The sequence below is a fragment of the Zonotrichia leucophrys genome, chromosome 3 (genome assembly GCF_028769735.1).
Source record: "Zonotrichia leucophrys gambelii isolate GWCS_2022_RI chromosome 3, RI_Zleu_2.0, whole genome shotgun sequence".
Taxonomy (NCBI): Eukaryota; Metazoa; Chordata; class Aves; order Passeriformes; family Passerellidae; genus Zonotrichia; species Zonotrichia leucophrys.
Genome location: NC_088172.1, coordinates 16,734,242 through 16,758,775, shown reverse-complemented (window position 1 = coordinate 16,758,775; position 24,534 = coordinate 16,734,242). Strand labels below are relative to the sequence as shown.

The 24,534-nt window shown below is 38.7% G+C and overlaps 1 protein-coding gene across 7 annotated transcripts in view; it reads left to right on the top strand.

Annotated features, from left to right (window-relative positions):
- The first annotated feature begins 15,612 nt into the window (after nt 1-15,612).
- The window catches only part of SNX14 (sorting nexin 14), a 45,876-nt gene continuing 36,954 nt past the window's right edge, over nt 15,613-24,534 (top strand). For 4 of the 7 annotated variants that reach the window (XM_064707491.1, XM_064707490.1, XM_064707486.1 and 1 more), the window contains exons 1-5: nt 15,613-15,772; nt 15,854-15,974; nt 16,802-16,878; nt 17,000-17,078; nt 23,692-23,735. In XM_064707491.1, coding sequence (XP_064563561.1) covers nt 15,633-15,772; nt 15,854-15,974; nt 16,802-16,878; nt 17,000-17,078; nt 23,692-23,735 — 461 coding nt within the window. In that variant the 5' untranslated portion in view covers nt 15,613-15,632. The remainder of the gene's footprint in view (nt 15,773-15,853; nt 15,975-16,801; nt 16,879-16,999; nt 17,079-23,691; nt 23,736-24,534) is intronic. The other 3 variants (XM_064707492.1, XM_064707489.1, XM_064707488.1) reach the window with 1 other exon arrangement.

Genomic DNA, 24,534 nt, shown 5'->3' with positions numbered 1-24,534 from the left:
TATGTTTTCACATTAATTGATTTTTTTTTTTTTGTTATCTTAATAAACCATTTTAGTATGTTGTATGTCAATTACTGGGATAGCTGGGACATAAAGTGTAATTAAAAATTGTCAAGTATTCATTGGAATATGTAAATGTGCCTTGCCAGTTTTGAACTTTAAGACAAAAGTAAGTGAACGATGGTGAAATGAGTAGTCAATGCTTAAGAGACATTTGCTACCAGAGTTTCATATACTGCCCTTGCTAAAGAAAAGAAATTTCTTCCTCAAATTCGAGCGTAAAACTTAGCAGTTGCATTAGCTTCTGAATTTTGAAATCTGCTTAAAGAAATTAGGCTTACGGAAAGTGAGTTTTCTAATTGTAGCCTTAAGTATAATTTTGAATTTCAATGTAATCCTTGGTGCTGGCATTCCCAGTGCCAAGGAGTTTAAATGCTCCCTTCAAAGAGGTTGCCATGCCTACTGGCACTTTTACTGTCATACGGTTTTATGAGGAACACTGTCAAGATGTGGAAACCAATTTTGAACTTGCTATGGAATGAAACACTGGGGACTGTAGGAGAGGGAAAGTCCTCAGATTTCTTAATCTTGAAATCTCTCCATTGCTGAAAAACTTGAAACACTTGTTGGATCACAAGTGCTAGTGACTAGTTCTTAGTCTGGAAACGTGTTGCGGGGGACAATACGTTTATGGAATTGTAACAGTAGATGGAAGTGCATAAAAACATTGCAACTAAGGCACTATGTTTGTTGAAATTGTGGATTAAATCCCTAATTTCAGCTCTGATAAAAGCATGGGGGATGACTATTTAAAGAAAAACAAAAAGCAAAATTGACAGGAAAGGTTTTAATGGAATGCAAGCAATGGTGAGTGAGCAAAATACCAAGATCCTGACAGTGTTCCCTCTAATTATGAACTCAAGCCATTATAACTTTTACAATTAAATATGATTTGCACTGTTCTGATATTGGTGCAGTTTTTTAGAAAAATTATCAGAAAACTAAATTGCATGCGGTGATTAATATTGTGGAAAGAAAGCTAAAATCAAAAAAATGTTATTTTTCAAAGCTTTAAATTTGATTGTTTAAACAAAAAAAAAACATTAAGTGGAAATACTGGTGAGAATGGGCAAGTGCATATATACAACATCAGTTTGTTGCACTTGGGTGTTGGTAAACTTGAAATGTTCTACAGCAATAACGCATCTCTTAGGGGGTGCTTTGGTGACAAATGAACATATGACACAGTTCTTTTGGCATGTTGAAGGCAAGTTTTGACTTAATATAATGTGCTGCCTCTGTTTATTCTCATAGGAGGCTTTCTTTACTGAAACACCTGCAAAGGTGCATAAGCAGTATAGTTCCACATTGGTTTGTAATATGTTTCTAAATTTGAAGTCTAGTTGAATTTAATAAGAAACCGGAAACTGCTGCTGCTTAACACTTCTGGTTTATAAACACTCCAATACACAGCTTTTTTAATTATACTCCTGTTTTAATACTCATTTTTGTTTGAAAAGTTTCATATAGGACATGCAACTGTACTTTTTTTTTCTTTCCAGTTTTTAAAGAGGAGATTTGTTATGACCCAGAACTTAAGTTTGTGTTTATACTGTTGGAGGAAGGCTGTTATTACAATAAGATACTGAGATCAGTTTCTGAATTTCTGCGTTGTACAACTCTTATGTAAATACTGTCTTTAAAATCTAAAATAAGGAATACTAATTCTGTTCTTGTTGGGGGTGAGGGGTATGACATAGTCTAAAATAAATGTAGTGTCCTCTAAAAGCAGGATTCCCAACTTCAGGATAGAAATATTATACGTGGCTGCAACTTTTTATTCCCTTGTGCCTTTGATTATTCTTCAGAGGCTTAACTTTCCTGTTCAGCCTAGCAATTATTTTAGTGCTTCCATATGCCAGTGAGGGGAGGCTTTTTTTTTTTTTTTGAGAAATAAAACTGAAAGGCAACATAGGCATAAACACACAGAACATTTTCACAAAAGAGTGTGTTTAAATTGATACACAGCACAACATTAAGACTGTTATTCCCTCACATTAGTGAGACATTAGTGGAAAATACTAATTGCTTAAAATGGAGTAGCAAGTTTTGAAGTGGGCAACGAGGTGGTGAATGTGACACGACAGTGTTTAGACAATTGAAGTGGGTCAAGTGCAATCTTGAGTCTATGTTCATGCCCTGAATCTTATGATTCCTGACTTTATGACTGTTTGGACTTAATGGGCATAAAAGTCTGTCTTTATGGCGTGTCTTGCTGAATTAACTGCAGCACCAGCATATGACATGTCTTGTCTGAGGCTAATAGTTGAATTATTTGGGTATAGGAAACGTCAGGTTATACTTTACCATTTGCTCTGTCAGAGGAAAATGGGATGTGGCAACAGAAGAGGAAGTTGAGCTGAAGATTCCTTGATCCTTAATACAGGTAGTGGGGGAGAAGGAATAAATTACTGTCACTTTACAGCCATCTAGTACAAATAAACAATGCTTCCTAGAAGCTCTGATGTTAAAATCTTTCCAGGAGCCTGATTTTCACAGTTATCGGGTCACAATTTGCAAGTGCAATTTCCTTATGTTAAAAAATCCATGGGAGGAAAGAGTCACTGCTTAGATGCCCCTTTGTCTAGATTATTACAAGAGAGTCGAAAAGTGCCACTAGGACTACATTGTTAGTTTACTGGCAGTCTGGAGAGGGGTGACTGTCTCATGTAATTATACTTTTTCTTGCCAATATATAACTGGTTACTAGTTTTTCCACAAAATACATATTTTTAAATGGCCAGCTCCTGAGCAGATGCTGCACAGCTGAGCTCATCTGTCTAAACTGGGTTATATGATTTATTTAAAGCTATCTTCACAAAAGCTTCTTTAGATGGTCAGACTTCCAGGTACCTGATAGAAGCTTTATATTTTTTTTAAAAAGTAGAAAGATAAAAGCATCTGTGAAGTCCTGAAAATGCAGTCCTAACTTGTAGGTAACAGGTACTTAAGTGCAGATTGAATATTTAATGTTTGAATCACAAAATACGTTTCAGTTCAGGTAATTGTTCATGAAGTTTGGTGTCCACTCTAAAGCTGACACTTGTATTCAAACAGTCATTTAGGTAAAACTTGGAGTGTCAAAAAATCTAATTGCCTATAGTCTGAGAGTGATTCATTGGGCTGATTACTGGTGACAGTTCCCTGTGCATGGTTATTGTACTTGCTTTGGTCGCTAACATGTAGGAAAGACATGGAATCTTACTCCTTGTTTTCTTTGCACTAAGGAAGTTATGAAATGCACTCTTAGTTCTGCTGCACAGCCAGTAGAATAGTCTATGTCATTTGACTGCACAGAAGATAATGGTAAGTAAAAATAGACTTTCTAGTACTTAAATTACTTGCAGTACCTAAAATCCAACTTCAGTACACTTGTTTAATTGATTCCTTAGCTGCAGTGATTAACCCAGGTTGTGCATTTTAACTCTTAATTTTAGTGTGTCCAATGCCAAGTGACTATTAAGTGTAATCTGACACTGTTTAGTGTTAAATATTTCAGATCTAAAAATGTCTTACATGCTTCATAGATAATTCAGTATCTATTTTTACACTAATGGGTTAGTAATCATAGTAGTTTAAAGGTTTTTACACGAACACAAGTCATCTGTTGAGAGCCAAGAATGGAATGTATCAGATCCTGAGTTTCTGGTTCCGAGTGTCAGGCTTTTGGTATTGTTCTACCATCTAAAGTAACAGTTTTCAGATTTTTTCTCTTCAGTGGGATGAGGAATGTACCTAATTCTGTCACTCATAATGGTATTTAAAAATAACTACTACGTACTATTACCAAGTGTAATGAATGAAAAGCTTCCTCCTTGGGAATTTGACAAAGATAAATTTATAGATGCCCCATCAGTAAACCAGGGCTTAAGAAGCAATGTCAGCATACTTTAAAATGAAGCTGTATTACAAAACACTGTTAAGAGCTAGCATAAAATAAATTATAGGTAATCTTTTCATTATGCAGATGTGTATTACAATTCAAGGATGATTTAACATTACAGTATTTGAGATGACAGATAAAAATACATAGTCCCTGCATCTGGAAAGCTGAAGTGGCTATTAAAGGATTGTTCCTGTTTCAGATTGTGGTCAAAGACTTCCTTTGGATGTTGCAATTAAATGTTTTGTCTTCTAGTTCAAATAGTTGTTTTGGTAAGCCAGCCTGTTTCCAATCCACAGTTTTCAACAGAATTCTGAGTTTTGTGTGTGTGCTTAAGTTGATACTTCTAGCAGAAGACAAACATTCAGTGACAGTCACTGATGTCTTTCACCAGGAAGTGATCAGTGTGTAACTGCCTTAAACTAGTCTAGTGAAACTGTCCTGTATTTCTTATCTACAGTTACAAAAGGAACTGTACATTTACACTTACTTTTGAATTAGTGAGATGCCTAAAAGCTGCTTTGAAGAAAGCTGGCATATATGTTGTTAAAATCTGTCAGAATTTGCAGATGAAGAAATGTGGGTTTCATGCTAACAGAAGACTAGGCCCAAAGGGACAGGTCATAACTTCTCTCCTTGTAAGACCTGATGGTATAACAAGGCTTAGGTGGCTTCAAGCATTAGCAGTGCCTTGCTCCACTATTTTCTTGTAATATTAACACAACCTCTCAGGAAAAACCCCAATTCATTATGGGGATAACTCCAGTGAGATCGATCTTCTATTTAAGAAGGGATCTGTAAGGTCTTAAATCCATGGGATTTAGTATGGTGTTTTCAGCTTGGGTTTGCATGGAGGTGACCTTACAGTGGGAACGGTGTAATAAATGGCAGTTTGCATTTATGCTTAATATTACACTACCCTGAAGTTTGGTTTGTTCAGGTGGCCATGTTTCTATCCAAGAAAATTATCTTAATACTCATATGTCTTGAGCTGATCAGTAAGTCTTAGACCCTGGAAGTTAATTTGAGCTCATTGGTGTTTTCTTAGGTTAACTGTTAAAATCAGTACAGGTTTCTACTAGCAAGTAAAGAATTTTGTTTTCTTAACGGCAGTATATAAACATTCACAGTTTATTGCCTCAAGTGTAATATTTCTAAATAGTACTGCTTTCATTGAATGAGTGAAGTGGAGTATACAAATGAATAGTAAAAAAACATTGCTAACTAAGCTTTTTGGCAAGTGAAGCCTGCCAGTGTGTAATGGAGTTTGAGGTGCATGAAGGTGTACCCTCCATGCAGGTACAGGTGGCATTGAGATATATCAGGTAGTGGTCACATCCCAACAGAGTATGCACAAACTGCTTTCAGTGGTGGCCTTTGCTAAAGCAGATTATGTGGTATTGAAGAGTGCTAAAATGCTCCTGGAGTTTTACTGTGGAGCTAGTAAAGAAGAGCTACAATAATTAGTACAGCTGCAAGTAGATGATGGTCAGCTCCAATTTTTGTAGTCTCTGGAAGAACAGGAGACAGTCATACATAGTGTGTATTACAAGTTTCAAAACCCTTGTGAAACATTCTTTTTTAATACATGAAGATTAAAATGTGTGATTCAAATTCTTAATGCAGTTCAAGATAGAATAACTTGGCAATTCTGGTTTTAAGTTCAGATGGCTGGCTGTAGTTAGAGCCCATACTTAAGGCATGCATTTTAGAATCAAGATAATTTTTTGACTGTTGAGAAAAACTGAACCTGTTTAACAGGAGGGCCAATCTTAAAATACCTGTAGTTAGCAAAAATGCATATACTGCTGTGGGGTGGGTGGGGGGAGACACAACCAATCCACAGAAACCAAAACACAACCCCCCCCCGCCCCCATACCTGTATCCTCTGACCCTGAAAGATGTTTAGGAAGAGGTGCTGGAATCCTTAGATAAGGGGCAGGCAAGATTAATGTGATAATCTTGGAATTTCTGCATTCCTGCTACATGGTAAAAGTAATATAGAGAGATCTCAGGTTTCACAAATGAACGAAAATTGTGGTTAATGTTCACGTTAAGAAAGAGCAGACATGACGTGACTTAGACATCTGGAAGGGCAAAAAGTGTCTTTGAAAAGAAAACTTTGCAGAGTCTTCTGTAAATACCTCTGTTCTTTCTCAAGTAATGTTGACATCTGGGGAGTTCCTCCTCAGAGGAATACCAAGGGGTTTTCCTTGTACTTAACAGGTTGGCCTGATCATATCATCTGATCGCATCATCACAATCATCACTGATTCCCCATTTTGGAAAGCTCTTAACAAAGCATATTATTTGCTCCCTGAGAAAAGGGAAAGAAATGAAACAGTTTGAAAAAGTCCTTCCCCTGTGGGCAAAACACAGCCATCAAATCTGCCTGAACTACACTACTGGCAAGTTTCTAATCTGGGATTAAAATAAAAATAGGAAAGTAACCTGGCAAACCACAGCATACAACAAGTTCATTTAGCTATGTTACAGCTTTGTAGAATCTTCCCTCTCTCTAACCTGTCTGTCCTTTTCCTGTGGAAGGTAGGTACACTCTTTAGCCAGGCACCATGTAGCAGCCACAGCATGATGAGAGGGGAATGTCAGGTGATGGATCTTGGCCAGATGGAAACACCAGGTCAAAAGCAGACAGGGCCCTTGGACTATATGTCAGAAGGTAAGAATATCCAGTCCTGGCTGTTATAATCATCAGGGCCACTTTATCTTGACACATATTTCAAAAGAAGATCGTATCTGTAAGAGAGGAGGTTATAAACACAGCAAAATAGAAATTCTGTGGAAAAAAAATCACTCTGTTGCTATGCCTAAAGCTGCTATTTCAAATGTCCTGTTCAGAGAAGTGAGTGATGTCCTAGAGCTGGTGTTTGTAAAATTGCTGCTTAGAAGTGATGAACTAATGGCCTTGTCTAGAGGGAAGTAAGAGCCAGCCTTGAATATCTGATACTCATATTCCAAAGACAGACCTTTCCCCACGTAGGTAAGGAGTTCTTCCATCTCCTTTCAGTGGTATAACATGTTTACCATTCACTGCTCTTAATAATCCCTTAGAGGGTGGGTAAAAGTAGGGTAGTTGAGAAATACTTTTAAGAAGGTCTGATGATGCCTCATAATTGAGTGATGCTTGAGGAAATGGCAAGTTCCTAGCAAAGTTTGCATTTGACGTCTTGATTTGAATGTCTTAATGCAGGTCACAAAGTGAGAATAGGTGTTTCACTTGTAAAGCTGGGATGAATCAATGCCAATTCAGCAGCCTCTGCAGTGTTCAAGTGTAGGATGGGCCCAAAGAGCTCCCAAGTATACCAGTGCCTTGTACAGAGTCACATTTGTTCTTGAGAAGTGCAATACAAGCTCAGCATCCTGTGAGGGAGAAGTGGCTGATAATTAATTCAGTAAAGACTTGGTAGTGCAAGGAACCCAAATATAGGTGTATTCTATCCTGGAAGTGATTGCTGCTCAGAAATGAAAGTGCTTAAAATTAACAGTATGTGCTTGGAAGCATATCTCTGGGACCCCAAGAGACCAAGACTTAAGAACCGGTATGAGGTTGCTGAACTTTGTTTGAAGATGTTCTGTTTCCTTGAGTCTAAGCTACATGTCTGAGTTCAAGGAATTGCACTTCCTTAATGAACAAAAGGAATTTTTTTTCTAAAGCTAAGGCCTGTATCACATCAGAAGGTAGGAAGAGGCTGAAGAAGAAATGTGGTAGGGCAGAATACACTTGGAAGTTGTTTGCCAGCACGGTCTCTACTTCCTGAGTTAAAAGAGGATCAATGTTAAAAGAGGATAAATGTATGTTGTTCATTAGTACTGAGAATATACAGGATTGTTTTCATAGAGAGCTTTTAGTCAGGAAAAGTCACTTTGTCTGCAGGTGTGAGCATGGTGAGCAGCATCTGTGAAGACTGGGAAAAGGGCATGTGCCTGAAGGTAAAAGTAATGTGAAATTAGGAACTTGCAGAGATAGGTGCCTGGTCTGAGTTCTTGGTGAAACTCAGGTGAGCAGCTTTGAACTAAGACACCTTGGACTAAATGTACTAAATTCATGTCTTGTCACTGTCAAGGCTGCTCCTCCAGATAATACCTGATTTCAGTTTGGTCCTTTCTCTGTTCTTTTTGCCCTTGGGCTTTGGGGAGGGAGAGTTAGTCATTACTGCATGGGTAGCTTTATTTCTGCAGCCCTAACAGCTAAGGGGAAAATGGAGAGGGGAGCACACAGCTGGGCGGTGGTCCAGGAACACATCAGATACACGGGCTTTCCAGAATTTGAGACTGGCTGGTATCCCCAAGTTTCTTGATCATAATCTATCCCACAAACACACTGGGTGTGGACAAAACAGCACTCTACAGTTACAGCTTAGTACTTAATGTACAATTTACTGCATCTAAGCTGAATGGTGGTAAGTGGAGAATTTTCTACTCATCCTCATTATATGGTCTGCTAGGAACCTGGATGATATTAGATAATCCTTTCTGTTTTGATTAACTTCTGAAGCAAAATCTACTTTCTTCAGAAAAAAAACCTTCCCTCCATCTGAACTGCAGTGACCCCAACTTGAGGTCTACCTACAGCATCCAAGTTCTTTGTGTTGCATTAGGAGCTACATTTAAGCATATCTTGAAATCTCAAAGACCTCAGTCTTCACTTGCAGTTTCTGAGGTGGTGGTGGTGAAAACACTACAAACTACCTACAAAGAACATCCAAACTTGAGACTGGACTGGAAGATTCACAGCGTCTTAAGGGGAAGAAAGTGTTATTCCATAAGCTTGATTGAAAGGATAGTAAACTGATTTTCATATTAAAATGTTCCTTTATTAATATATACTTTAAAATGTTTCTGTGAAAGAGGAAAAACTTACTGCCTGGTGTTTTAGACAGTTTGTTTTGTGATTCTTTTGTACAAAGGTAAGCTAGGTAGCTTATATAGTAGCAAGTAATTCAGTCACAAGTCAATTTATTGAGTTTCAGAAAAAATACTGAGTGGTAATAATAGTTCCCTACATGGTATCAGACCTTATTAACTCCAATCCTTTCCTAGCTAGAATGCTAGTTTACTTAAATAAAACGGAAAATAAAAAGCAAAGCAAAACTTCAGTGGAGTTTTGCAGTACTCACCAAAGCTTTTCAAATAGTCCTTGCTTGATTTCAGTTTGTACCTTTTCCTTGTCTGCTGGTAGACCCACAGAGGGACCATCTGCTTCTGCAGAAGCACTATTAATGCCAGTGCTAGAGGGGAAGTGCTATGTAATAATATATGCCTTTCTATCAGATATAACAGCAATTTGGATGGCAAAAAAAGCTTGGGATACCTCCAGGAATTTGAGTACCTCTTTGACAGACAGCATTGATCAGCTGTAAGGATTGATCAATTATGAGTGTAAGGAAGCCTGGCCTTGCAGAAGGCATGGTACTGGGATCCACTTCTCAAACTCTCATTAAAACAATCATATTCCTCTTGCAGTGGAGCTCTACCACAGAGCTGTATGCTCCAGGTATACTACACAATAGGTAAGACATGGGCAAGCTGCCCATGTGCTCCAAAAAGCTGTTTTCAAAAAGCCTTAGGGCTCATCCATACATATGAGGAGGAACAGCCCTCTGTCCAGGGCCTCTTGTAGTATCACCTTGTGCATTCTGCCTGTTTGCACAGAATCAGATATTTTTTTTGCTTTTTGTCATATATTCAATATTCTTGCTAGGAAAATGTAACATTTATGTGAAGTTCTCTTGAACCATTCTGTAAATATTTCAGTTTTTCCCATATGTCATTTAAAAGGAAGAAAATACCAGATTGATTCCATGTGTCCTCAGCCAACAAAACAATATCCTGGTTATACAACTGGCTCTGTAACAGTTCCTATGAAGTGTCTGATGAAAGACGTAAGCATGTAAGCAAAATAACCTTTGCAAAGTGACAATTCATGTTGTTTAACTTTTAACCTATGCTGCTTTTACATACTTCATGTTGTCAGAGAAACTGGTTGCTTGATCTAAAAATATCTCTGTGGAATTCTGACCTGACAAAAACACTCTAGGAATTTGTTGCTGTGTCCACAGAAGCTAAAAGCAGAGGGCTCCAGGATACCAGCTCACCAGTCACCACAAGAAGCCTGATCTTGCAGATCTCATCACTGGGTCTGGGTTTACATGCTCATGTTAAGTATCCACAGAAAGCTTTCTTGGATACTGGCTGCCTTACAGCAGCAACCTGTAGTTACAGTTAGTCTTTTTTCCACTTTTAATGACTTCTGCCTGTTGATTAGAATTTCCTGAATATGTGAAGGCTTTAGGTTGGGATTTTTTTTCACTGCTGTTCTTTTAAGGTGGAAAAAAAAATCCATCAGAAATGAGAGTTGTATCCAAATGAGGAAAAAGGATCATACATTTTCACTGACAAAAATGTTAAAATACTCTAGAAGCAGGGCAAAAAAATCAAACTATTTAAGAAGGCACTAGGTCTAATAAAAATAATTTTGAATGCTATTTTCTTAACAGTTTTGTTCCTTATGTTGCAGCCTGTCCCTACTCACTGCTACACAACAGAGAAGATAATAAAATTGCAAAAGGAAAAGGAGAACAAAGATGATAAAAGGTACAAAAATGCTCATATGTGACGGACAAGTCACTGGAGCAGGAATCTTAATTTTAGAAAAGATTGTTTTCTCAGGTGACCAGAGCTTTTTGGTAAAATGATAAGCAGCAATTGTCCTGAATAGGGAATGATTTTTCACCATCTCTAATAAACACATTAATGTTTGGAGAGCTGTATCTTCACTCACACAAGTGCAAGGGGTGGAACTCCTTGCATGATTTTTATGGATGTTAAAGTTTCTCATTCTTCAAAAGCAACTTGAAACTTAGGAAATAAATTCTCTCTCAGGATATCCCCAAGACTATGAATCAGAGTTCCAGGAACTTATTATTATATTCTTGCCATGCTTTTACAGCTTTTTCCTAGGTATGTATCCCTGATAGCCATCATCAACAGGATGTTCACCCAGCTGAACTTTTGCTGATCCAACACAGTTAGTTCCATGAGTGCAGTGTGTATCTATGACAAAAAAAACTAACTAGCTTCAAATTCTTAAAGTCTCACCATAGTTCTGAGGTGTAGGTGCTGCAACAGTTTGTAATTATTTAACAGAAACACATCATCTAACAGGATTATCTTGATGCTTTTTAATTCAGCTGAAAACAAGGGATTCTGGCACAAGTTCATCCTTGAACTCCCGTCTTGAAAATTTTCCCCACTGACCATGGCTGGTAAACAGGAATTCCCTTCAGGACCTGACATAGTTATTTTCACAGTTTGTGTCCAGGGCAAGGTTTTCTTTATCCCCACAGTAAGTCAACAGATTAATTTCCATTTTGACTGAGCTCTTAGATATGTGCTCGGGCATTGTTTTAACGGTTTGCATGAGTACAGCTCCTTAGTTCTTTCACAAGCATTTTCTTACAAATTCTTAACATCCATCTTGACATTCCCTCATTCCTCTCTGATTAGCTTACATTTTTCAAAGAATTTAGGTTTTCCAGATCTTTCCTTTGCACATACAGCCAATTTATCAACTTCACTAAATACTTAAGGTGCATATCCAAAAACCTGTTTTTTTTTCTCAGGTGAATGAAGATAAAATTTCTATGGAGTACAACTTTGCCAAATGTCACCATAAATAATAATTTATTTTAACAATTTTCCAGTGTCACCTGTATACATTTAGTTCTCTTTTTTGTACATATTCCTACAGACCTCCATTTCTTATTGTGTTGTAGTAAATTTCTAGACCTTGCAACTTACTGCTCTATTTTCTTTTTTTTTAATGTCCCATAAATAGTAGTTTACCACGAAACAACTTATTTTCATCTCTAATATCTAAATTCTCTCTAGTGTCTTGTCTGTGAAAGAATTTCTTCATAAAATTCCTTTCTATGTTAACAAGTTGAAGAAAACAATGCTATACACCAGTCTGTCTCTTTTTACTTTCTCCTTGAGAGTTACAAGTTCTTCAAGGCAAAACTGACTCTAGTACATTGCCTGTTTTTTGTTTTGGCTTTCTTTCTTCTTCCCAGAGGACCTTGTCCCAGTGAAATTCTAACACACTCAGTGCTCCTCAGCACCCCCCTGGTTTGCAGAGCATTGTTCCAGTCTCCTTGTCTTTCTTTTTTTTGCACTGCAAGTCTTTATTCTGGTATTTTTAGTCCTAAACACAGCTTAGTGAGTAATTTCAGTTTTTCTAACAGAACTGTATTTTACATTCTCTTTAAAAAAAATATTAATTTTTAATGGTATGTTATAATTGAAACTTCTTAGCCTTTCCCCTTAATTTCAATTGCGTTCTAAATCTGCTTCTAAACAAACAACACAACTTGTCTCTGTCATTCCCTGCAAGTGTGGAGACCAGTGATCTTTTACAAAATGTTTCACACATCTTTTCTTAAACCATTTCTCCCTCCCACCTGCTATTTTGCTCCTTACTGCAGCAGGTGAATTCTCCCATTTGTCTAGAAGAAAACTTGTGAGGGATTTTATCCAGGAACCCAAAGTCCCTGTTGCTGTATTGAGCAGGTGCTTCTGGGCCCAGGTTATCACTTTCTCATCCAGTTTGCTTTAATCTGGTCATACTGAGGGTCAGCATGTGGTCCAGGAAGCAAATGCAAGACCCTACAACTACAGGCAGTACACATTTCCATGCAGCTGGCAAGACTGGGTCAGTGTGGATATTGGATATGACTTCCAAATGCCATAAATCTAGACTATGAACAGTTTGTTAACTCGTTAACAGACAAATGAATATTACTGTATTTATAACAATAAAGCTAATTTTGCTTTTCAAAGTGCTGGTAGTTATTCTACCGAAACCAAAAATGTGCAGCAAATAGTCAGCCGTCACTTCCCTGGAGTTTCAGTGTTCTTTGAAAGCCCAGAAGGTAGTGCTAAAGGGCAGTTTTCACCAGACATTTGTGGCATACTCCTGGATCATCTCAGGTGGAAACCAGTAACTGTTGGTGGATGTTCTTTAAGTTTTGAATCTGAAAAAGTCAAGTACAAAGAGCCTACTAATGTTTGCCTTTCTTGGAATCTGACTGGCCAACTTCAGTTTCACTTCTTTACTTAAGCTTAGCTATTTGCTGAATATTAAAAATAAGTGTTCTCTAGAGTTTTCTGCTAAATGTTTGTAGTTAAAGGTTAATATGAAGCCTTCTTTTTAAGCTTCTTGGAAAGGGCCCACAAAACGAACAGGGATTTGTGAGGAATAATTATAACAATCATTACTTTTGAGTAAATATGAAGGATTAGATATTGTAAATTAGCCTTGACAACTGTATCCTTGAAAGAGAGAACTATGTAAGGCCTTGAAAAGAGCAAAAGCAGACTTGCAGAATAAATTAAATGCAATTAACTGGTGAGAATCTGTTTATTATAGTTTGCTGTCTGGCTTATTTTAAAAAGCATTTTTAAGGTAAAAAAAGAATCACTTTGGTAAATACAATCTCAGCGTAATAACTGATGTTACTTAGCCAAGAATGGAAGTTTTATATTTCAGGTTGTTGAAAATCTGCTCTAATATACTCCTTAAATGCTAGAATAGGCAAGTTTCTCCTGCCATCAAAGAAAACACACCCTAAACCCCAAACCAGGGAGAACTGACTCCACAAGATGACTTGTAGGATCAGTGAAAGATCCTTTTACATTTTAAATACTAAAATAAAATCTATCCAGAATAACCCAATCCTGGCCACATTACTTCAGAGCCTTGATATTCAAATCTTTTTCTTTCCAGGGAATGGATAAAGTTCTTATTTCTCAAAGAATTTTGAAAGCCTTGATGTCGTCAGCAGTTCCCTTTTGTTCTTCTATAGTTTTATTTTGTTGAAAAACAAACGAACATCTGCTTAGTCTTTCAGTGTACCAGAGCAAGCTAGGGGTCTGTCTGTAGTGACAGAGGGTGATGGCAATGCCAACACTGCTGTCTCCAGCAGAGCAGGATGGGGTAAAGCAGTTTGTTGTGTCTGCCCAGCAGATGTAAAGTCTGTGAAGGAAATTGCACAGTTTCTAAGATAATGAGGTACAATTAGTGCCAGATGTGAATGTGGCAACTTTACAGTAAATAAACACAATTCTGAACAATGAAGCTATAAACTGAAGAAACTTTACCTGAAGGAGAGAATGCAAATGTAAGCAGAAGTTTGACTTAAGTTGGTTTGCTGTGCAAGTCACTTCCTGTGTCACAGATATGCTATGCTGTGGCATCCTCATGAAATATTGTAAGAATTACAGATTTTTAGAAGTTACTCCTTATTAAAAGCATTTCAAGATAAGTGACTAAAAATCACCAGCAGTAAAGCTGAGGATAAAGTAAGCTGATAACAAAAACATGCATCTTAGGAAAATTGATTTCCTCTGAATAGGCCGTACGGAGATTTGCTGTGTGAATGCACCTTGGTTTTTTCTTCTAGAAAATGTGGACTGACATGAAATAATACTGTGCAGAGACTCTTAAAGAAATTCAAGCTGACCCTGGGCTTTTGCCAAGCACTCTGAGAAAGGTCAACATACTGAAGTTGAGCTGCAGCGTTTCACCTACTGGAGAGGTCAAGGGAAGTGTTGCATAAACTGACAAAGCATCCGAGCAAAGATTCTGAGAGCTGTTTTCGGATTTCGATTTCTAGATGCTGACTCACCCTCCAAATACCAGTATTTTTTTAACAGCGTATTTGCAGGGGATCTCAGTGAAGATTTGTAAACATGGCTCATCTGAACAGATGCATTTCAGTATTTCATGTGCCCTCACTTTTTCAGCGTGCCCAATGTGCCTGCGCAGGGCTCGTGCAAATGGACATACAAGGCAACAGCAACTTCTCAAAACAACTAAAAGCGGGCATCTCTTTCTGAGCAGGCTTCCTTCATACTTGCACTTAAAATCCCCTCTATGGGTACGAACTCCCAGAAGTTGTTTCATTTTGCCCATTGAACTGATACACCCACAAGCAACCGTGTCTTATTAGCAGAGCCTTGAGTTTTGTAAGGCTGTGTAACTACAGAGCTGCTGAAAGCACTCCAGTGGTTTGAAAGCTTGTGGCTTACACTGTAACTGAAGGTGTTATTCGTGTGAAGTTGGCTTTAAATTCTCGCTGGCAATAAACTATATTCTAGCATTCCTCTCTTTTCAATTTCTTACTCTTATATACTTACTGATGTTAAGGTGGGATCTTATTACATCTCCTACCGTGTTCCTTTTCTCTACAGTCAATATACGAAGCTTTGAGTGGTGTTTATAGGGTTTTAGTGTTCCAGTAACTGAATGATTTAGTTCAGTCATCATCCGAATATAGAGCATTTAATCAGACGTGGCACTTTTTGGCCGCTTGGCGCTGGGAACCCCTCGTTGTCCAGAACCCAAGTATTTATAACTAGGTAAGCTTGCTGTCATCAGAGCCCTTCTATTTGCAGTGCTTAGCACGCTACGTGACACGGCGCAGCTGCAAATGCCACGGCGCTGCTGCACGGACGCCGTTCCCGGCTCCGCGGCCACCGCTCCTCCCCCGCCCGCCGTCCCCGCCCCGGCGGCCCCTGAGGCGGGCCCGTCGCGGCCTCGCCGCCATCAGCGGGCGCCGGCAGCGGAAGCGGCCCCGCCTCCGGCCCGGCCGGCGCGGCAGCGGCCGCCATGGGGGGGGTGCGGGCGGCCGGGCGGCGGCTGCTGCGGCGGCTGCGGGGCGCCGAGGGGCTGCGGGAGACCTGCCGGCAGTACCCGCTGTCCTGCTGCCTCCTCCTGGGGCTGGGCGCCGCCACCCTCCTCCTGAACCGGTAACCGGGCGGGCGGGGAGCCGGGCGCGGGCGGCGCTGCGCCTTCTCACGAGCGGCTTTTCCTTCCTGTGTGTCTGTAAGGTATCTTCATGTTCTGATGGTCTTCTGGTCCTTCGTGGCTGGGGTCGTCACCTTCTACTGTTCCTTGGGACCGGACTCCCTCCTGCCCAATTTTCTGTTCACAATAAAATATAAACCCAAGGTAAATACGCCTGTAAAGAGTCTTGTGCTTTTTAAAAATACGATAAGAATCTATATGGAGTGGTAATTATTGTCTAAGCCTAGCTGCTTTCAGAAATATTGTGCGTCAGTACAGCTCACACACTCCTGCTGACAGGTGTTTTGTGGCAGGCAAGTAGATGATGGTTAAGACTTTGAATTCTTTGCATATTTCTGCATAGTCCCGTCAAATTCACGTACGGTTGCAAGGCCGGTTGTTGGGCTGTCCAAGGATGTTATTTCCTCCTTCTCTCATTGCACATTTTGAGCATTTCAGTAGCAGACAGTGGAGAAACTATGTTGTTTGCTCCTTTAAGGGGGCTTTTTCTTTTCTAAAGATGCCCTCCTTTTCATAGGCCAGTGGTGAGTCTTTGCTCACTGTAATCAAAATTCTCTAAGCAGTACTGCACTTCAAAAAGAAAAATATTCCCAAAGCAAGTTGCTCTTTTCTAACTTAATTCAATGTAGAATTTCATAGGGCTAAAAGGGTATAGTTGCAATAGTTCAAGGCTATGAGTAAGGCAGAGAAACCATCTGGTCTGTTACGAGACTGATTAATGTACAGGGAGATGAGTGGAGATGTGAAAGGATATCTGTGTCCTCTCACTTTGTTTCAGTGGAAGCGATTTTTCTTTTAAGATTCTGTTGTTTTTCATGCTATGCTTTGTTATCTTGTTTTCCTGCTGGAAGAATAAGTTTGTCTTTATTCAGTTCTCTGTAATAGTATGCTCTGAAAAGAAATTTACAAATGTTTGGCTATGTTACTAGAGTCATCATTTTGGAGAATGTAAGCTTGTCCAAATCTCTTAGCAGTTGGAATTGCCGGAGCTGTTTCCCCATGGTCACAGCTGTGCTGTGTGTGGCAAGGTCAAATGCAAGAGGCACAGGTAAATTATATAAATTACATGTGTGGCACTCCTAAGCTTGGCACTGCTGCCCTTTGACACATCACAGTAGGAACCTGTCAATTGCACATTGTTACATAAACTTCTCCATGCTCTCCTACAGACCTACTTTGCTTCTGGAAAACTATCAGCCATGGCTGGATCTGAAAGTGCCTTCCAAGGTTGATGCATCACTTTCAGAGGTAATTGGTGCATTGTTTGTTCGGTACATTAAAATTCTGTGGGTTTTTATTATGTGTCTTTGAAACCTTTTGCTTCTGGTTCACTAGATGGTTCAGATGTACCTTGGAGGTGTTTTAACTTGTTCAAATCCAAGTCAAGTCAAAGGAGTGTTTGCTGGGAGCAGGGAGCCAAGATGGCCTGCTTTTAAACATGGACTGCTTGTGTAGCAGTGCACCTAAAACACAGAAAAAATGTCTGCGTAAATTGGGAAGAATAATGGAAAGATCAGTTAAAATTGAGCATGTCTGTGTCGTAGAAATGAAGGATTTCAGCCTGCTTAGTTTCTTGGAGTTGAGGGTAAAAGATGATTTGATCCAATTACAAAAGTTCTGTAATGAACATGAGAATTTGATGGTAGGGACTCTACAAGAAAGATGAAAAAAATTACAAGAGCATGGGGGAATGGATTCAAACTGACAGAGTAGGTTTAGATTAGATATTAAGAAGAAGTTCTTTACTGTGAGCATGGTGAGGTGCTGGAACAGGTTTCCTAGAGAACTTTTGGTTGCCCTGTCTCTGGAAGTGTTTGAGGCCAAGTGGAAGGTGTCCCTGCCCGTGGCAGGGTCTGGGAACTGGAGGATCTTTCAGATCCCTTACAACCCAAACCATTCCATGAATCTATTTAAAGTCGTCAGATAAAGCTGTAACAAAACCTTTCTTTAAAAAGAAATTGCAGAATTTACTCAAAGAAGAACAGCATATTTATTTTTTGTAGCAAGACCGTAAATCAGAAATTTTATTTCGTTCTAATCTCTTTAAAAAAAGAACTGTTTGAAGAACAGTTTTTGTTGGGCTTGGTTTTTTATTTCCTTGATTAGTAATTGATGCAATGTTTTGGGAGCTAAACAGATAAGCTTTGTGTTTTTTGAAGCTAGGAAGGTACGCAAGCACATACGTAGATTAATATCCATTTATTTAGAATTCCAACTTTGGAATTCTGTGGGAGGAGGATGAACAACTGGCATGGCAGAATTGAGTCCGTTTTTGTGTGTCAGTTCTTGCAGTTAGCAGCATGGTGTGTGAAGTCAGAGCCATGTGTGTCTGTGGTATAAGCTGACACTTCAGCTCTGAGAGACATTGTCCCAAGCATGGCCCACTGAAGGAGTGGGAGGAGAATGAAAACCTTGAGGAAGGCATGGACAGTTGAAAAATGTTTTTTAAAAAGAACAGGTAACAACTTGTTGACTTCCTCTAGTTGAATGAAGTGACTTCTTCTGTGATTTCAGAAATAAACATTTATTCTTTTAAAGCTACTTAATTTATTTTTAAAATAAGTTTAACTGTATTAAGACGACAATATTGCTGAATAGAATTTCAATAGCCTCTTGCTTTAATAATAGAATGTAAAATAAATGCTTCCATGCATTTAATATTTTTGGGATTTGTGGTACCAAATAGCTGGGGCAGTCTAATAAAGGATGTTGTAGATGTTGAAGAACTGGAAATTTTCTTGTTTGGCTTAAATGGGAATTTGATGCTGAGAAGGTTCTTTGTAATATCTCTTTGCAAGTGATGTGAGTAGATACCATAGTTACCTCCTTGGCATTTTCCATGTTATTGCTGTATATCTGCTTTTACCAAAATAGTGACCTTTTCTTTGCTGTTACTTTTCACTTCAGTGGCATGTCCCAGGCCCTGCTTTATTCAGCACTGCCGGTGTGGGTCATGTGTATCCATGGCCATGCTTTTCATTCCTTTACCTCCTTTGTGTACTTACCTGGAGGGAAGAACCAGGCCTGGGTTCTGGACCATTCCAGGGCATTGAGCCATGGTCACCCTCCTCAGTTAGCCCAAACAAGTCGTGTGAGTCGCCTTCTCCACCTGTGTTGGACAGATACTGTTTGGGGTGAGAAATCTCATTGCATGGTTCCTCACTGCAGCTCTTCTCTACTGGTTAAAAGGGTAGCCAGGGGTTCTGCCCACACCATATTCCTCTTCACCACCTGCTCTGAGGATGCAGAATGTAATGCTGGTCTGGAATTGGATAGCCTGCTTCAGGTTGGAAGGAGAGACTGCTCTTATTTTCTTTTGTGGGTTAGTTATACATTAGAGAGAAGATGATACAGTGTGAATTGAATTAAGGTTAATTAGATTCTAAAGGAGTGCAGAGTGCAGTCTGTTTCTAAAAAGCAGTTTCTTCAAATACTTGGAATAATTTAGGATTTTTTTTATTATGTTTTAATTTTTCTAGTTGTTTTTTTGCAGCTTGAAGAATTTTGGCAATATCCTCATTTCCAAATGTTTCTAATTTGAGCCAGGTGCAGAGCCGTCAAGCTTGTGTTTTTCAAGTGCTTTCAGAATAATTTAATACACACTCAAATCAGAAGAAATCCAAGTTTTCCTCACAAGTATGGATTTTTCTGTCTTGGATTGTGATGATAGTTTGTCTCACTTTGCAAATTCTTAATCGTTTGCAGCCTTGTTTTAGTCTATTCAGCTGCTGTGCGTGGTTTAGAAGAATAACAAAACCTGTGCCTGAACATTCCTCCCTCCACGTTTATGTTTGTTTTTGCAGTTGAATGCTAAACTGTCTCAACCATGCATCCATCAGTATTTTATAATTTGGGCTGCATCTTGCACAAAAATAATGCAGTGACCTAATTTTAATTTTGTTTCCAGTTTCTAATCCGTTTTGCATTATGCTTGTTTCTTCAATGTTTTCTTTCTTTTTGAATTAGGACATGATATCAGTTGGTTAATTTTACATTGTGTATTATCCAGGTGCTACAGATTGTAGAGAAAAAGATGAATTAATTACCAGAACAACAGGATTCAATTCTCTTTTATACAATCTCATTTTTGCTATGTGAGAGACGGTTGCAAGTCAAATCTGTGGAAAGCTGCTCAGCTACTCTTTATCAGCATGGTGAAAAAAAGTCTCACTGGATCAAGATGCTGCTGTCTTTTGATCTCATTTAATTCTTCTCAGGTTTTTGACTCCATTATGGGACTGAGGTTTTTTTTTGTTTGTTTTTTGTTTTTTTTTTTTGATGTTGTTGTTGTTTTCTAAAAGCAAGAAATAGACAAATGCCTGACAAGAAATCAGTTGTTGCTTGAATGTGCTCTATACAAGTCCTGAACTTTTGCAGTAGCACAATGGACTGTGTGCTTTCTTATTGGAGTGGCTTGTTCTACTCCCAGAAAGTAGCCTCAGCTGTCAGGTTGTGCTCTCTTTTAAGGCTTTAGAATTGTTATTGTGGTTTATGTATCAAATCCTTGCTCCTTTCTGTTCTGATTGGGCCTGGTAGTTCTGACCTGCCACTGATTCAGCATCATTCGTCTGCACAGTTCCTCCTCCTGACAATTGGGGTCAGTTGTGTGGCAGTCCCCAAAAAGCTTGTCTCAGCAGCAAAGACTGACTAGCTTGCAGTGTTGCAGTGCATGCTAGAAAATAATTTCTCTCTTTTTTTTTTTTTAATTCAGCTGCTCCTTATATTGCTACCTGCTGTATTTGGTTTTACACTTGTAATCTTTTTCCAATTCAAAGCTGCCCACGCATAGTAGAACCAGTCATTTTGCAAAATGCTTGAAAAATAGGTAGGCTTTAAATGGAATGACTCATCATTTGTATTTAAAACTGGAGGATAATACTTTACAGACAAGGAAATGTCTTATCATTAGCTGTCATTTTTTGAGGTGTCCCATCTACTTAATTGGTGTGTGTGCAATGTGAGCAATTGAGCCTGAATAATATTTTTGTTGTTGATAGAATGGAAGTGGGTGCACATGTCCTGCTTCCCCAGTGCTTCATGAAAGTGCAGTGGATGATGTGGCCAAGTTTTTTCTGTCAAGCACAATTGCACTTGTACAGTCTGGAATGCTGATAGGGTTGAAGGAAAACCGGTATGGACTACATGCCTTGAAAAAGTTAGTGGCAGTAATAATGGCTTATTACTTCTTGAGCACTTCCATTTTTGCAGTAGGGATGATTTCACACAGTAGCTCTGCTTTAACTTCTGTTCAACACCTTGGTGGAATAGAGCATCACACATAACTGCCTCTGCCATGGGTTAAATTAATTTGCAAGTAGGGGCTGCTTTCTGTGCCCCCACATGTTTTATTAGGGCCATATAGGTAACCTGAGTCCTAGTAGAATGTGTCTTGCCTCCTGATATCTTATCAGCAATAAGTGGACTCCAGTGAAAAGTGCATTTTGAGTTAGCTGTCTGTCTTTGTGCATGCTGTCTCTGTGTGGTGGGATTGTCTGCAGTGTTCTGTGGAAGCAGCACCATAAAGCTTGCACTTAGTGTGGCTGTGGAAGAGAAACACTGGCAAGTCTGTAAAATGGTTCAGCTGGGGCTCAGTTACTGCAACATGGGAAGAATCTGAAGGAGACTTTGTCTTCCACTTTTGAGTGGGAAGGATCATCAGGTTTTGCACCTTTTGTTACTTTCCTTGCTTATTTAATAACCATGGGAAGATGAATCTCAGAACTGTGTTTTGCTCAGGCAGCAGTAAGGATCAGATCTCTCTCTGTTGGAAATAATTCTTCAAGTGCCTTCAGAGGCCTCCATAGGACTATAGAGGAAGAGAGGGCCAATAAGTTATGTTAGCATCTAATGAACTGAATTTGTAGTGGCACATTCATGGAAAACTTGATAGACAGGCTCTCAGTTCAAAAATAGTAGTCATAAATGAAGAAAGCTGTTTCAAGAGGAGTTCATTGTATACCTTTGAATACACTGTTCTGTGCTTGAAGGCTCTGCAAGTGCACTTTCCACTCCAAACAGAAGTTGCTCTGCTGCTGTTGCTTCTGAGGGGGAAGCACAGAGGAAAAGTGGAGGAAGAAGGAAAAGGGCTCCTTTAATAGACAGATAGATTTTTTTTTTTTGCAAGCTTTCTGTAAGGCATTTCTTTTGAAGTGTGCACTTTGAGCCTTGAAAGAGGTTTATTTTGTTAGAAACTCTGCATGAAGAAAAATAGTGTCGCCATACCTGTGAGACTGAGATTTCTGTGTAGCAAATTGTGGCTCATGAAGTGGCAGTGCTATGGAAGGCATCAGGGAAATTGGTTTAAGTAGTTTAATATACTGCTTTTATGGCTAATGGCCTGTGATTGCTGACTGGAGCTGGTTGAGGTCTCCTTTCTGTTGTCTGAAGATTGACTTCCATAGAAGGTTCCCTGGGATTTCTTAATTTCTTCTAGACTGGGAATTGAAGCATCTGTTGTCATTTCCCTTACCCTTCCACCTGCTTTTAAATGGAAATACGAGATGGGGGATGGGGATGTCACACAACAACATGATAAAACATTTAGTTTACCCATCCATCATTAACACATGATGGTATTACAGTTTTGAGATCTATGACTGCTGTAGCACATAAGGGTAGGAGAAAAGACACTGATGACTTTGTGTGGTCCATAACACAGACATCTAATGTTATCCCAAGCTGCAAGACGTCTCTTCAGAGAGAGGGGAAGAAAATCACTGAAATGGAACAGCTGGAAAAGAGAAAGTATCTTATCCAATCTGAGTAGGTGATATTCTTACTAGTGAAGACAGAAGAAGAGTATTCTTGAGCTGCTCACGTCTGAAGAGTTGAGAAGAATTAAAAAGGCCATGTGTGTTTTTTATTGAGTATGCTTTTATAATCATGAGAGAAGCAGAGGCATGTAGTACCCTAAAGATAGTATAAATTTAGTAAGTCTTGAATTCTTGCAGTGTGAATGAGTGCAGCAGCACATCTTGTAAGAAGAGTAGCACTTATTCTCATGAATGTCACTTGTATATCAGCTGGTACATTCAGCTTTCCTTTCTAACAGACTTCACATTTTTCTTTGTACACAGTGGCTTTGAAAAACCTTTCCTTCAGCAGAACATGGCTGAGGAACCTCACATAGCAACATGTATTCTCTCTTAGTCCCTTCATCAGCATTGATGCTGTTGGGGATGAACTGATCTCTAAAACCCTGATTCAAATTGAGGGATAAGTTGCAGTGGGAGAAGGTAGTGTGGGTGATATCTTGGGGTTATACTGAAGGAAGAGGAATCTTAAGAATACTGCATCCTTCTGTCTCTTTCCTTGTTATGGATGGCTTTCATAGGAATTGCTATTTATGACTATTCTTTTGCTTTCTTTGAGAGTGATGAGCATGCAGGAATGACTGTCCCATCTTGAAGGTGGAGGTTTGGGTGAAAAAGGATGGAGGTGTGTGTAAGGGTGGTATGTAACTGTGCCTGTGGGCATACCACTCCATGCTATGCCAGAAAAGAACAGGGACTGATCTGAAAATTTAGGCGTGGGCTGTTTAAGGTAAGATTACAGTTTTTGTAGCATTTGCCTGATGGTGGCCATGACACTGTGCTTCATGTTACTGATAGATAGTACTTGTGGCAGATGTTTCGTGTTGATATCTGATGAAAGCATCACTTTGATGTTAGTTGGCCAATGTACTGATCAAGATGCAAAATGGTTGATCTAGCAACAGGATCACAATTTACACATTTTTATGTTTTACCATGTATAAATTATGTCCTATGGGTTTTGGAAGGTGTTTGTGATGTTAACTCTTCTAACAAAGATTTGTAGTAAACTGTTTATTTTGTAACATGGTTGTCTTTGTTCTGCACAGGTGCTTGAGTTGGTGCTGGAAAACTTTATTTATCCATGGTACAGGTACGAGCTTTACCTAAAAGTTACTATTTTTAATATCATAAATATTTATCAACCTGTTTAAGAAGTTGACACCTGAAAATAAACCTTTCTCTTTCCTTAGTGAAAGATAAAGGACCCTTTTGAGTGCTAGGAATCACTGTTTTATTGTCTCTTAGCAGAGTAGAACAGATCTTTTGATAGTTTAGTTATAATAGAGGTGGTTCTGAAATTCAGATTTCATCCTAAAACCACTTTTAGATTGTCTGTTTTTTTATTTTGAGATAACTCTTACTTGGAGCTAAATACAGATTGATGAAAATCTGTGTGAAAATTCAACCTGTCACTACCTTTTAAGTTTACTTTCAGATTAGAAGCATACTGATCTATCATATTGCTTAAAAAAAAATAAAAACAACCAAAAAACAAACTTTGCAGGGTTTTAGAGAAAAGATATTTAAACTACCTATGGCCAACTTCTTGGTCATCTCATTAATTTCCAACTTTTCCAGCTTTTAAGGCTGTTGGTGATTATGTTGTGCTGAATAGACTAGTGCTGTGTAAATAACTATTAAATAGTGAATAAAGAAAAGACTATGGCTGATTATTTTTTCTGTGTTTTTTTTTTCTTCCGGGTTTTCTTCCTTGTACTTTGATATATATATATTATAGTGCTTTGCAATGCTTTGTAAGAAGATATTAAAATATTTGATATTAAAATATTATAACTGATAATGCTGGCATTAATGTGTTAAAACAACATCTTGCCTTAATTCTGAATTTGACTTTTTCATTGAATGGAAAGTTCAATTTGTCCTTAAAA